The 14,285-nt window shown below is 43.3% G+C and overlaps 1 protein-coding gene across 1 annotated transcript in view; it reads right to left on the bottom strand.

The window, feature by feature from the left end:
• LOC147893064 (structural maintenance of chromosomes protein 4-like) overlaps nt 1-12,823 on the bottom strand; it is a 93,708-nt gene extending 80,885 nt beyond the window's left edge. Inside the window, exons 1-11 of the mRNA XM_087387582.1 lie at nt 12,562-12,823; nt 12,333-12,452; nt 11,958-12,061; nt 11,804-11,872; nt 11,654-11,714; nt 11,340-11,503; nt 11,214-11,250; nt 11,019-11,129; nt 10,785-10,919; nt 7,782-8,069; nt 7,588-7,656 (exon numbers count right to left, since the gene is read on the bottom strand). Coding sequence (XP_087243708.1) covers nt 7,588-7,656; nt 7,782-8,069; nt 10,785-10,919; nt 11,019-11,129; nt 11,214-11,250; nt 11,340-11,503; nt 11,654-11,714; nt 11,804-11,872; nt 11,958-12,061; nt 12,333-12,452; nt 12,562-12,741 — 1,338 coding nt within the window. The 5' untranslated portion in view covers nt 12,742-12,823. The remainder of the gene's footprint in view (nt 1-7,587; nt 7,657-7,781; nt 8,070-10,784; nt 10,920-11,018; nt 11,130-11,213; nt 11,251-11,339; nt 11,504-11,653; nt 11,715-11,803; nt 11,873-11,957; nt 12,062-12,332; nt 12,453-12,561) is intronic.
• Between the last annotated feature and the right edge of the window lie 1,462 nt (nt 12,824-14,285).

Here is a 14,285-nt window from a genome sequence, read left to right as displayed (position 1 = left end):
GATGCTATTGGTGCTATTCTTTTGCAACAGGGAGAGGGTTCTAGATATATGAGGCCAATCTACTATGCTAGTAGGGTGAAGAGTGAAGTAGAAAGAAAGTATTCAGCGGCTGAATTGGTCTTGGCTAGCCTCTTGTATGCCTGTAGGAGATTTCAGTCTTATCTATTGTCCAGGCCTTTTGTGGTTCTCACCTCATGTTCACTATTGCCTCATATGTTGAATAGTACAAACATCTCCAGGAGCATGATTAAATGGATAGTAGAGTTACAGGAGTACTCTTTTACCTTCTTGGTTGAGAACTCTACCAGAGCTTCCTTGGCTGATCTCCTCACCTATAAGGATGGACCTATTTTAGTTGAAGATGTGGAGAAGAACACTGACATGAATGAAGAGAAAGTACTAGAGGATGCATTTGTTTTACACTTTGATGGATCTTACAAAAAAAGTTTAAATAAAAGTACAAGAGGAATTGTCATTTATGATCCTGGAGGAAATGAGATTCGGAAAATGGGAATTCAGCTTGAAGCCAACAGCAATAATGAAGCTGAATATGCAGCCCTCTTCGAAGGTTTGAAAGTATGCATTAGTCTAGGTATTAAGAGACTCATGATTAAGGGAGATGCTCTCTTGGTTGTGAAGCAAATTTTAGGTGTCTGGAAGATTAAGCATGTTCATCTGAAGAGATGGATAAGTGTGGTGAAGAAGCTGTTAAATCAATTGGATGCCTGGACACTCCAGCATATTGAACGAGGTAAGAATGTAAGTGCACATGATGCTGCGCAGGAAATGACAGCAGCCTATGTTGATGCAGTAGGAGTGCAAGAACCCTTATACAAAGGAAGGGAGACATTAGCTTGTGAGGAAAGCTTCCTGTTAACCGGTAAAGTGCCTGAAGAAGTTCCAAAACAAAGAAAATACAGATTTATTAAAAGCTGTACTTCTTATTGTCTGATAGATGATGTTCTTTATATGAAAGGAGCTGATCTGGTGCTCAGAAGAATTCCCTGGCATGAGGAAATTTTTCATATTTTACAAGCTAATCATGAGGGAGTATGTGGAGGACATTTTGTTTTCAAAATCATGCTGAGAAAAATACTTACAGAAGCATATGTGTGGCCATCCCTCCAGAGAGATATAAGACATTGGTGCAAGTCATGCCTACAGTGTCAGCAAATGAGTAAGAGTATCTTACATCCAGAATTCAGAAATATCATGCTTGCTTATAATATTTTTGAAAAATGGGGAATAGATGCCATCGGTCCTCTACCCATGACAGCCAAGGGAAATTGTTATATGCTGACAGCTGTGGATTATTTGACGAGGTGGGCTGAAGCACAAGCAGTACGGGCTGTCAATGCAAAATCTGTATGTAAGTTTGTGTATCAGGATATCTGCCGTAGATTTGGTGTACCACTGGAGTTGCTTTCTGATAGAGGTCCAGGTTTCAAGAGTGAACTGATGGATTTATTATGTGGTAAGCTGAAAATTAAACACAGATATGCAAGTCCGTATTACCCTCAATGTAATGGGATGAATGAAAAATTTAATGGTTTGTGTACTAATATTATGGGAAAGATCATGAGAACTTATGAGAAGGAGTGGGATCTTGCTTTGCACTGGGCTTTATGGGCTTACAGAGTTGCAGTAAAAGAAGGCACTGAGTTTTCACCATTTCATCTTGTTTACGGGAAAGAAGCTCTGTTGCCCTTGGAAGTACAAATTCCTGCATTATAGATGCTAATGAAGATAAATGAAGATTCAAATTCTACTTTCCAGAACCGGTTATTGGATTTGCAGGAAGCACAACTAGATAGACAAAAGGCGGTGGAACATTATGCTTTAGTTCAAGAGGAGAATCAAAAGAGAGTAAACATAAAATTCAAAGATAAGAAAATCAAGGAGGGTGATCAAGGATTCTACCTTCAAGAAGAAATTTGTGACCAAATGGGATGGACCTTTTCGTGTGACGAAGAAATTCAAAAATGGATCATATCAACTTGAGGATTTGGATGGTCAGCAGCATAAGAATAGAGTTAATGGCTTCAGACTCAAGAAATACTTTCATAGGATCATGAGTGTGGGCGGCTATGGACCTGCTGTGATGAAACCAGAAAAGCCGGAAGACCTCATGGATAAGGATATCTCTGAAGAAATGCAAACCTTATATCCCTCTATCTGCAAGACATGAACGTCTGCAGACTTGGGGATGGGCAAACTGATAGGACAAAATCTGTATCATGTTTTTTAGCACTGTATATAGCTATGGGTAGGCACATAGTTGTACACATCTAGGATAGTGTGGGCTTTTGCCATTTGTGGATTTTTTTCTTTCACAAGTATGATGGACTGATGTATATTTTTTTTGAGATAATAAAGTATGTTTTGCAGGGACTTCATGGGAAATGATGAAATGCAATGTGGTTGTACCAGACCTCCAGAGCAAGGGTGTCCAGTGTGTGGTCAAGTGAAATGTTTTTGGGGTTATGTAAGTCAAGTCATGAAGGGTTTTTTTTATATTTTCCTAAGTCAATGTGTACTTGGATGTTACCCATGTCAAGGGGCTTTTTATTTGTGTGTACGGGGGGCGCATGCAACTTTTAATGTGCATGCTTATGTGTGTGGAATTGTGTGACTAAAGGTCAAAATGTGCATTTAATGTGATTTGGGGGAAATGTCTTGAGAGTGGTAAAAATGTCACTGATGAGGTGGCAAATTAGGCTGATGTGGCTGGACTGATTGGGAAGGCATCGTGCTCATGCATGTGGCTACATGATAGAAGAGGGAAGCTTCTGGTCGATGAGTAAGCATGGTACGTGGAGCTTGGGCTTGCAGAGAGAGAGAAGTGGCAGGAGAGAGCGAGGTTGTACGGGCTGCGAAGAGCTTGTGGGCTGGTTGGAGGCCATTGCGATGGTGGGAGGCTCGTAGGGTGAAGAGGAGAGAGCAGCTGAAGGAGCGCAACTGTTAGCTGGTTGAAGGGCTACACTGTAGGAGGGGGTTTCCGTAGATGAAAGAGGGTGTGTGTGTGCATAAGCGAAGGGCTGAGCGCCTATGAAGAAAAAGGCCTACGTACGTGATGAGATGGGTGTAGGTTTCTGACTGCAGGAATTTTGAGTATATGAGCTCTGAGAACAAGTGTAGCCTTGCATCGGATGGCGTGCATTGATTGAAGGCTGGAAAGAACCGTACGGGCTGGTACGGAATCTGAAGCGTGGGTTGTACGGGCTGCAGTACGAGGTTGTACGGGGTGTAATTGTTGATTGGTACGGGCTGGTAGTACGGTGCCTTGATTGCAGGCTGAACAGGCACGTACAGGTCATTAAAGATGTCTTCTACGAGCTGTACGGAGGATGGTCGTCATTAAATGCAGACTGTGTGGATTACTGTGTATGATTGGTACGGGGTGTAAGTACCTGCTGTCGTACGTACGATTGTACAGCTGCTTGTACCGTGAATGTACCTGCAGGTTTACAGATGATTGTACCCGCCAGTTCTTCTTATGAACAGCATGTGGGCTTGGGGGTCTTGGTGGTCATTGAGCAGTGGGCTGTGGGTTCATAGTATTCTGAGGCTGACTGTTTCCTGAGTTTTTTTGGGGGGAAGTTCAGTTCTGAGTTTAGGCTGTTTCGGGCTGTGTAGTCTTTCCCCTCTTTCAAAGAGTCTGTGTGTGTACTAGTCAGATTGTGTGGGAGATTGACTTGTTATTTGTGTGCTCTGGATATCTGTTCTGGAATCTGGTTCATAAGCTCATCATCTACGAGCCCACGTTGCAGCTGATCCCTGTGAAGTCTCACCTATCTGACGTGGTGAAGTACATAATTCCTGGTTGTCCATCCATATTTTTCCTTATCAACTTGTTCACTACACAAAATGTACGGGCTGCACTCCGTTGGCTACACAATCGGAAAGCACAGGATCATGAGGGCCTGCGCACTGAGCATTTTGCACATGGACATGAGGTCTTAGCCCCAATTCTAGCACAAATGTTCAACTATGTTGTATGCCAAGGCTTCCCACTTGCTTGGAGCACTACCACTATTCTAGCGATACACAAAGCAAGAGACCCCATGGATACTAGGAATTACCGCACCCTCATGATTGGCCGCACACTGGCCAAGATTAATGAATTAGTATTAGAGAGGGAGATCAGCAGTCACACAGAGGCTCGGGGGCAGCAGGCGCTAGGACAGGCAAGATTCCGGAGGCAGCATTCCACTCTAGATCACATCTTCACTTTGAGGGCTATCATTGAGGAGGTGAAGTCCAAACACTAGAAAGTTTGTGCTTGCTTTGTAGACTTTCGGAAGGCCTTTGACACCATCCCACGAGCCACATGATCAAGAGACTACAAGAGATGCAAATTCCAAAGACTTTGATTTGGGGTGTGATGAGCCTTTATAAGTCTGTCAGAGGGAGAGTCTGTGCTCCAAGTGGTTTATTGGATTGGGTTGAGAGCATGATAGGGGTGAAGTAGAGATGTCCCTTCTCATCGACTCTTTTCGGACTCTACATTGATGAGATTACATCTTTCATAGAATGCCGAGGGGGTACTGACTGACCTCATGATACAAATATTGTCGTACGTCGATGACATAGTCCTCATATCATCTTCAACGGAGGCGTTGCAGATACACCTGGAGGCCCTAGAGATTTTCTAGAGAGAGAGAGACCAGACAATCAACCTTTGGAAGACCAAGCTTATGACCTTCAACACCTCACGGTAGTGCTTCACCGACATAGCTTCATTTACCGAGGTGAGCCAGTGGAGATAGTACAGTCCTATACGTACTTGAGAGCAGTCTTCACAGGACCCATCTGCACGAATGACTCAGGCAGCCATGGCACGACTCACACAAGGGCAGACCAACTACAGAGATAGTGTTTCCAAGCACATTTTCAAGATCCACCGGCAAAGAGCTAGCTCTTCGACACTTTAGTGCGCCGACTTCCATGTATGCAGCACCCTTCTGGGGAGGTGATCTCCCGATGATGGAGTGGAGCGGCTACAAGTGACTATGGGATCTAGGATGAGACAGAGTAAACCCTCAATCCCACATGCGATAGTACAGGCATGGTTTGCCATGACACCTCTCCAGGTTGATGCCATCTTTCAAACAGTGACATTCATTCATAGAGTTTGGGACTTACCTCACTGGAGATCACCGAGGCTGGCCATGAGTCATCCAGACAACTAGCAAAGAGTGGGGCAAGCACATGGTAAGCACGTATATCCGCATGGTTTGCCAAGCATGGTATCCAGATGGGCAGACTTCCCCCTTTCAGTACAGCATGGACGTGCCACCTGAGTCGAGATCCCACAAGATGAGATCAACCATATCATACGGTTAGACCTCCTCCATCTCCATACATCTTGGACTTGGGAGGAGGACTAGGAGCTCCCCACCAAGATCCAGTTCTATCGTGACCACTTCCTAGAAGTATCAGAGGAGGGATTCATTATCAGATCCCAGTACCTCGAGGACTGAGGAGTCTCACATGCACCGAGAATTGCAATTCGGCAGATGCAGGTTTCATCCATCAGCTGAGGATTGAGGCAGGGAGCGCCACAGGTGTATATACAAAGAGAGCAACGGATTTGCATGTTATGCACCTTGGGGGTGGTTGAGGCAGAGGAGCATTTTCTTTGTGCTTGCCTAGCCTACTATGAGATCCGAGGACACTCCCCTTGTCTCTACCTAGATAGTGGAGGGGAGGGGATTCGGTCCACTCTCACGACTAATCCACTTCCATGGCCAGGTTTGCATTGGGCTCTATCTGATGGAGACGCGCCGACACAGGAGACAAATACTACGACAGATCAAAGAGCAACAAGAGACAACTAGGCCACAAGATATAGAGGCTCACCAAGCACAGCGACGCATCACAAACTTCTATACATTTGAGACAGGTCCAGGACATAGCGTAGTCGAGGAGGAACTAGCTGATACGAGGGCAGCCTAGATTAGAGCCGACGGGGTGCCACCGAGAGAGGGACGCAGAGACCACACGGTGAGTCAAAGAGCGCCCAAAGCACATTCTATTGAGCTCCAACCTATCACAGCTTTCCTCAGGCCAGTCCGACAAAGACAAGGGGTCACTCTGGACAACACGTTCAGAGATACCGCCGCAGTGTGAGACAGCTCGACACACGCATCTTCACAACTCACCGGAGAGCCACAACTGTGCCGGGATTCCGTTTTTGAGTCCCAGTGCTCAGATTGCTTCAGTTTGCACTTTGTATTTGATTATGATATTGCTTGAGCTCTTGAGCTCAGTAAATCAGCATAGATAGATTAGTACTCACCAAGGGCCCTAGTGTGCCCTTTGCTACAGCCCATTGAGGCTTGTATGAGTCTCCTTTTTGTGCACTTTGTCCCGGCATGTAAGGCCTCCCGCAAACGTTAATACATCTTTCTTTCTTTCTTTCTTTCTTTGTCTATGCACAAACTTCTATGCATTTGAGTCAGCTCCAGGAGATAGTGGGGTGGAGGAGGAGGATCTAGTTGACATGAGGGCAGTGTGAAGTAGCAAGAAGAAACGACGGAACACTACTGCGCTAGAGATGCAAAGATCACACACGATACAGATAGTGACCAGAGCTCTGATCTATCTCAGCTCTTCTAAGAGGAGACTTGCCTGAGTCGAGGCATCACTCTCGACATGGCCCATCGAATACAAAGGCCGCAGAGACCACGTCCTCCGCCACATCAAGAGACAACTCGACAGACGCAACCGACCAGAGAGCCACTACGGCATCAGGTTCCGGATTTAGAGTTTCAGTTTTGAGTTTTGAGTTTGAGCTCTTTAGCTTTAGCATAGCACTCAGCAAGAACCCTAGCGCTCCCTTTGCTTCACTTGTATGAGTTCCTTCTCTTGATGTACTTTGTCCCATCGGCCTAAAAGGCCTTCCAAGGACGTTAATATATAGGACTCTCTCTCTCTCTCTCTCTTGCTCGTACGTTTCTACATATAACCATTCACCTACCCTCTTTCTTGAGAGTGGTTGCCATAGTGTCTCATGCACGGGCACCTTTGGTCCCCTTTTTGTACAGGGAAAGCTATAAAATCTTCAATTATACCTCAGCAAACAAAAGAAAAGGGATGAGTAACTTTTAGATAGCTTGTATCAAAGCCTAGAATATACACCACGAGAAAGATAATCTCAATCTGACCATGCGACATCAGAATAGTACAATCAGTTGGGAGAGCAAACCAATGAGGAAAAGAGACACAACATGCGCTGCAATCTTGCAAAGAAGCAGATGAAAACATGCAACATCAGAATAGTAAAATCAAGTGGGAGAGCAAACCAATGACAAAAAGAGACACAAGATGTGCCACAATTTTGCAAAGAAGCAGATGAAAAAGAAAAAGACTAAGGGAATGTGACAACGTTATGCAATTCATCCAGTTATTTTATCGCAGAAAACAACTTTTTTAGAAGGCCTTGAATTGGTGAAATGCTCTGTCAAAGTAAATGTTTAAGTTGATATTGAAAACTCAACCCTTCTCAGGCCACGTTGTTTCAATATGAAGAAGCAACAATGATGGATTTCATGAAGCTTTTTCAAAGGACCCCTGTTAAATTACCTCTGCAATGAGGTGGGATGCTTGCATTGCATGCCTTTTTATGTTTGCTTCAACTGCCTTCAGAGTTTCCTGGAACAAAACGAGCAACATAATAGTCTGGAGCTACATTCCACTACCAAGCAGAGCATGAAATCTTACATAAGAACCACATATTATATATAACATAAAAAATTTACGCTTCAGAAGGGTCTTACCTGGTTTCTTGAGATCCTCTCAGACAGTTCATCCTCTGTTTCTTCCACTGAAGACTGAAAGCATGTACTGTCCTGGACCCCTTCTTTAAACCTTTGACTAGATATTCTTAATTTCTCCTGCTTCAGGTCTTCTTTTTGTTGCTCAAGGCATTTCTTTCTTTCCTCAAGTTCTTCGAGGCTCCTGGAAAGAGAGGCAATGTTTCTTTCTATAGCATCTTGCTGCTGTTTTATCTCCATGTGATCTCTTTTTTTAAGAGCAGCATCCTTCTTTGCTGCATTCAGTCGTACCTGTCATAGGCTCCAAAAAAAAAAATTACAAAAAAAGATTCATTTTAAGTTCCATGCTTTTATAGTCCACAAAATCCTGCAAATTTCCATTTTACAAAGAGATCCACTTGTGAATTGAAAAGGTGCGCTACAAGTACAAAAGAGGCAATCTTTTTGTGGAAACCAAGGGATATACGTTAAAGTAATCAATGCCAAGTAAATTCACATAAGAGGAGAATAGGATTATCTGGAAGCAATAGAGGAGACAAGAACATAGGTTTTTAAAAGTCTCGCCTTTTCGTCAGAAGCTAGGTTTCCAGAACTGCAAATCTAAACATTATTTTTATCCCCAAAAAATTTATACATGTACAATAGCAGAACCAGGTCATTCATCCCTACATACCCTAATTCTTTTACATTTTCCCCCTCCTTGCTAACTATATATTGCCAATACCACAACAATGTTTTGAACCAAAATCAAGTATTTTGCATTCCAGAAAATAAGGCAAAAACCTACCAAAACTGCTAGGTGCCGCAGAATCGAAGATGCTTTAGTTCCCTCCTTGGTGAACCCTTGTATTATGCACGAACTATCAATGCATGGGGATTGGCTTCAAGGAAATCTAATGGATCCTATATGTTAGGCAATTGCCTCCTCTTAGCATGTGGCGATTTCATCACCATATCTTGCACATAGCTTGAAGAATCAATACATTGTCATTAAGGAAATGTGTCCTAACCTCTATGGATTCAAAATTACCATCACTACTGAAAGCGCCCCACCAGAGCTTCTCATTGGCAGAATCTTCAGATTTCTGCTGACTTGCAGAAATCCTTTAGGAAGAGACTCTAGGAAAACCTCAAGAATAGAGAAATCACCCTTTCTTTTGGCTTTCTATTCATGGAGGGGTCGCAGTGAATCAGTGGAGGTCCGTGCTCGGATCTTGCTTATAGAACTACACACAGGCGAGGATCATCCGGGAGTGGATTGCTAGCTTATTGAGCACCTTTATGCTCTCTCCCTGCTTTATGACCTAGGGCTCGGTAGCTTGGCTTTCTCTTACGGGGCTACGACAATGTTTGGTTGAGTCATGCTCTCTATGGATACTTCATGAGAGATTCTGGCAAGCATATTAGCAAGGCATATTTGGAGATCGAGATGCAGAAAGGCCTTGGATAGTTCTCAAGTCCACCCTGCATACACGTTGGCCAGTATTTGGACAGATACTATACACACCTTGGGAGAGCATGCACGGGTCTTCTTGGGCAGCCTCCAATAGGACGACTGTTTTCCTAAGGGAGTGGAGTGGCTCCCTCTCCTTCTCAGAGTCCTCCATAGGGTTGAGATGGCATTTCAGCCTCAACCATGGTTTTTTGCTAGCCCTCTTCAGCATTGCACTCTTTGTTCCTAAATGAATGGATCTATACTTTCCATTCAAACGATTCATTTATGTTCTATGCTTCAGTAGGGCTACTTTGTTCAAACTATTCATTTATGTTCTAACCTTGATTAGGGCTAGCTTAGGGATGTCTAACTAGGCTAAACTAGTTAGGGATGGGATAGTCTGTCAGAAGCAGTCTTGTTGCATTGGTATCAGAGCCCAAAATCATGGAAAAACACAAGAATGTTTCACCCGTTTCACTTGAGAAGTGGAGCATGTGCTCCTGAGCCTATGACATGCCTATGTATAAAATTTGTAATTGCAGGAAGTTTTTCCAATCATTGGGTGCCAAATGTCAGCCCCTAGGGGGTCAAAAAACCTAAGTTATCAGAATTGCATTTTTTTACATCATTATGGTGGGGCAAGATGCTCAAATTCATTCATCATCTTCAGCCTAGCCTAGCCTGTGAGGTTTCTGCTCAGAGACCCAGCTCTTTGAAGGAGGCTATGTAACTTTCTGAACATTATGAGCCCAAGTATACTTGGAAGGAGAAAGGTATTGGTATTGGGTGGTTTCATCATCAGTCCTCTCTATCCCTAATTTCCTAGTGTGTATGGTAGTACTTTGGGTCATTATAAACCCTATAAGGCTGATGATGTTAAGGCCCTGCCCGGCCCCTGCCTAAGCCATCTAGCAATGATGATATGGGGGACAAAAAAGAAAAGTTTGTCAAGCATCTCTCTCAAGCTCTTATGGAGGAAAGAAAAAGAACCTATGTTACCTTTGTGGAGAGAAATAGTCCCCTGATCATAGGATCAAATATTCAAAGAGGAGACATGCTGTTATTAGGCTTGCAAGGCGTGTAAACGGCACAGGCTGCTTATCCTTTTAGGGAGAATTGTCGAGATGTGTATTGCCAATGGAAAGCAATGCAGAAGTTCTAAAACCTTGACGTTTGATTATGAATAATTTCTTCTTATACCAGCACTGAGACAACAGGAATGAAATGGGCAAACCCTTCATGGAACTTCAGGCCATGAGTCGTTCCTATATGCCACTCAATTTGTGCAAATGGTTGGATTACTGAAGAGCAACACCCAATCATGGTTGTCTGATTTGGACAACACAGGTATGGCTCCGTGAAATTATCAACGTTCCAACCAGTCATCTTAATGCTAATCTGAGGAGTCAATGAGGACTTTTCATCGTACAAGAAATTTGATTTGTGCATCAAAAGCTTGGGCTGCAGTGTCCAAAGGCACAATATGCAACAGACCTATGACCGACTGTAGAAGAAGGGGTCCAAGCATTTTTTACAAGTGTGAATGTAGAGGAATTTTCTAAAATGATAACCTGCGATCTTATCACTTTCAGGCATAAATCGTCAAATTGCTTCTCGATAACATCCAACTTTCTCTGTCTTTTTTGTAGGCACTCTTTCAACTCATTGATATCCAAGCTGAGATGTCTGTGCCAATCTTGCAAAACCTGATTCTCTCTCAAGGATAACAAAGCGCACAACAATCTACGCTCAAGGTTAAAAATGCCAATGAAGCTTCTATGAAAACATGTATGAAATCAAGATACATCCTTTTTCTCCTTAATTTTAAGGAGAGCACAACGTTTTTTGTCCTTCTGTGCTGTCTGCTGTTGCAATTTGTGTCTCAATGATTTGTCCTGCAAGTTCAGATAAGAAACCTGCCCAAGGGGAAGAAGTTTCAGCCTTCAGAATCCACAAATTTCAAGGAAGTAACCAAGCCATAAAAGTTCTATTGACCTCACCTTCCTCCGTTGGAAGTCATGCCATTTTGCATTGAAACTGTTGCAGAAATGGAATAGAAAACATTAGCTACATATGGCAGAAACATTCAATTTAATAGGCCACAGTTTGGCTCTCATTAATCCCACCTATGCCACTTCTCAACCTCTGGCCGAAGCCTGTCGATCTTCAATCGTAGTTCAGAAAGCTTATCTTGCAATACACTACTTTCGATGCTCTTTTCACAAATCTCCTTCTCTACTTCTTTGATCTTTGCTTCAAAGTGACGAGTTCCAAAAATAACTTCGAGATACTGGACAATCATACAAGTGGCCTTACATCAATAAAATAGTTTTTGAGAAAGAAGGCAAGACGGCCTTTCAAATTGGAAAAACCTTGCTAATACTAAGAGAATATCTGATAGGGGAACGCTTTCTTTGATCAAATTGAAGAAGGACGTGACCTCGCATAATTCAGATGGTTGTTTCGCTTTTATGGCTTGCCTGCTCTGCATCACTATGAATCTGCAAGAACTCTCTGATATTACTGCTACACTATTTGTCAATTGAAGTTTGCGCGAAGCATCGAGTGTATCTACAGGCGAAGGACAAACCTCTCCGAGATATCTGCAGAGATTCTAACCTTTGCGAGCTCTTGCTTCATCTCCGTGAAAGAGAGCTGTCTGCTTCGACAGACATCAAATATATTTTGATAATCCCCTCCAAGCTATTTGTGCTTCTAGCCTAAGAACAAAGATGTATACATACCTCCTTACTCCCTCTGACTTCCAATAGTAACTGCTCGTTGATCCAACCATGACTCTTGATATTTTTACCTGAAAGCTTTTAAAAGCTTCGATCCTCACAGAAACCTTCAAGCATGGGCATGAAAAATGTGAGCGCAAAAGCTCAAAGATAGGTGTGGTTTCTAGCTGTGTCTTCCGGACGTGGCCGAGAGACCGCGAGCATTGCGTACGAAGATGAAGACTGGGGGTATTCTTGTGGCTACTAGCTAGCTTATTCATTTACTGAAATTAAAATTTCTAAAGTAGCGCATGTATGAGGACGACTGAAATCCATGAGGCTTTCATTGAATCAAGTTTAGCGTGGAGCTTTAGAGAATTTCGCAATCCACTGCAATACCTTAGCGGCGAGTTTCGGATCGGAGTTTCTTAAATCTTCGTTCAAAAGCGCAGACAAGCACTTAGCTCTCATACTTTTTGCTGATCCTCCAAGCACGAAAGCCAGCGCCTCGCCGATAACCTTAGCGAATCAAGGCAGTACTGTAACGGCACTTTTCTACGTGGTAAACTCACGATCCTCAAGCACCTTATATTCCATGCAGCAGACTCTTTGACGGAGGAAAGGATACACTTTTACCAGAGCCATTCGGCCCAACGATGCAGGTGAAGCTAGTGAGGGGACCGATCTTCGCTTTCAGCCTGAAGCTTTTGAAGCCACGGATGGTAATCTCCTTCAGAAAGGTCGATCCTGTTTCAGCAAACTCGGAAGGCATCTTACCAGGCATGGACTCCGGCTCATCTTCCAGCATTTTTTCCTCGGCAGAAACCGAGCCTGTCAAAATAGCAGCGGAGGCCGCACGGCACAGAGCGAAATCTGCTCATCTTCCAGCATCTCTGATTCTGCAAGGAAAAAAATGGTCCGAAGGTTTGAAGAAAATTCATTCACATTTTGTCGATGAAGCAAGGATCAACTGAAGCGAAATCTGCTAAGAAGTACCAACTTGAAGTAAAATCTGCGGACGAAATGTGTTTGAAGTAGCAATTCTGAAGCGAAATCTGCTACGAAGCACCGATTTGAAGTAAAATCTGCAGACGAAATGTTCTGGTGGAGGATGCAATTGGAATGCGGGCGAACCTCCTTTCACTCGAAGGTGGCAATGAAAATGTTGTACGTCGAAGTGTGAGAAGAGTCTCTCAAGGAGCATTCAACATGGATAGACGAATCCACTCCCACTTCGCACTTGACTTACTCAATTGCCACGGCAATTGCGAAAATAAACAACACCAGCCGCGCCAAAGTGAGCAGAGGCAGCCGAGAAAGCGGACAGAGCACAGTCTCCGAAGCTGTGTGCCCAAATGAGTCCTACTTTCTTCACAACGATTGCTCAAACTGCCACCACCATCTCCTTCACAATTTAAATACAAACTAATGGAGGGCACATAGCCACTACCGTCACCTTCACGATTGCATGTATAGGTGTGCCCATTTGAGCCCCAATAGGCTCAAACAACACTCAAGGGTGTTCAAACATTGCCGCACAGCGTACACCTTTTCTTACACACATATGACCTTCTATGATTGCATAAATGGAAGCTACGCTTCAAATTTTTTGGTTGTAAATTTAAATTTTAAGCTCCTTCAGGGAGTCATGAGCAAAGCAAAGCAATCCCAACTTGCAAGGCCAATTCGAGCAATCATGACTCGCTCATTTGAGACAAATAGGATACACACCATCTCTTCGCAAAACTATTGTTACGACAATGATCAAACAGGATTGAAGCTCCTTGATAACTTTGTGTAATCAAGAAGTGTTTCTTGTGTGATCTACATGATTTGTGTATATCATGTAGATCATTTGCTATGTTTAATAATCGATTGAAGTAGTACTATGATTCAAGAAGCTTTTGCCCTATAAGCATCCCTCAAAACAAAGTAATAACAAGCTTTCATTGCACTTCATTTAGGGGAGGTTGGTTAGTTGTACGAATCACATATTTTGCAACATGATATCAAAGTATATCATGTTCTTCAACATGGTATCACAGCTTGGTTAACATGCCTCGTAGACAAGTTGCTTAAATCTTTTGAATTCGATATTGATGTTGAACGAAGGAGTTCCTCTCGAGTGGAGGAAGCTCAATGTTCAGTTAAGTTTCGAAGTTCATAGACTCATAAAAGGTTCTCCTCAAGATGACTAGCTAGATGCCCACATTACCAATTTTAGTGAGATTGAGAAACTGGATATGTCCAACAATCCAACATGAAAGATGAAGCTTCGGAGTCACTTGGTTGTCAGAGGTATCTAGCAAATAGCTACTGCGGTGGAGTTGAGACATCAAGACATCAAGAATG

Source organism: Dipteris shenzhenensis, chromosome 16 (genome assembly GCF_047967505.1).
Source record: "Dipteris shenzhenensis isolate YYH24624 ecotype China chromosome 16, Dip_SZ_1.0, whole genome shotgun sequence".
Lineage (NCBI taxonomy): Eukaryota > Viridiplantae > Streptophyta > Polypodiopsida > Gleicheniales > Dipteridaceae > Dipteris > Dipteris shenzhenensis.
The sequence above is the reverse complement of the archived record's forward strand: the minus strand, read 5'-3'. Positions and strand labels throughout refer to the sequence as shown.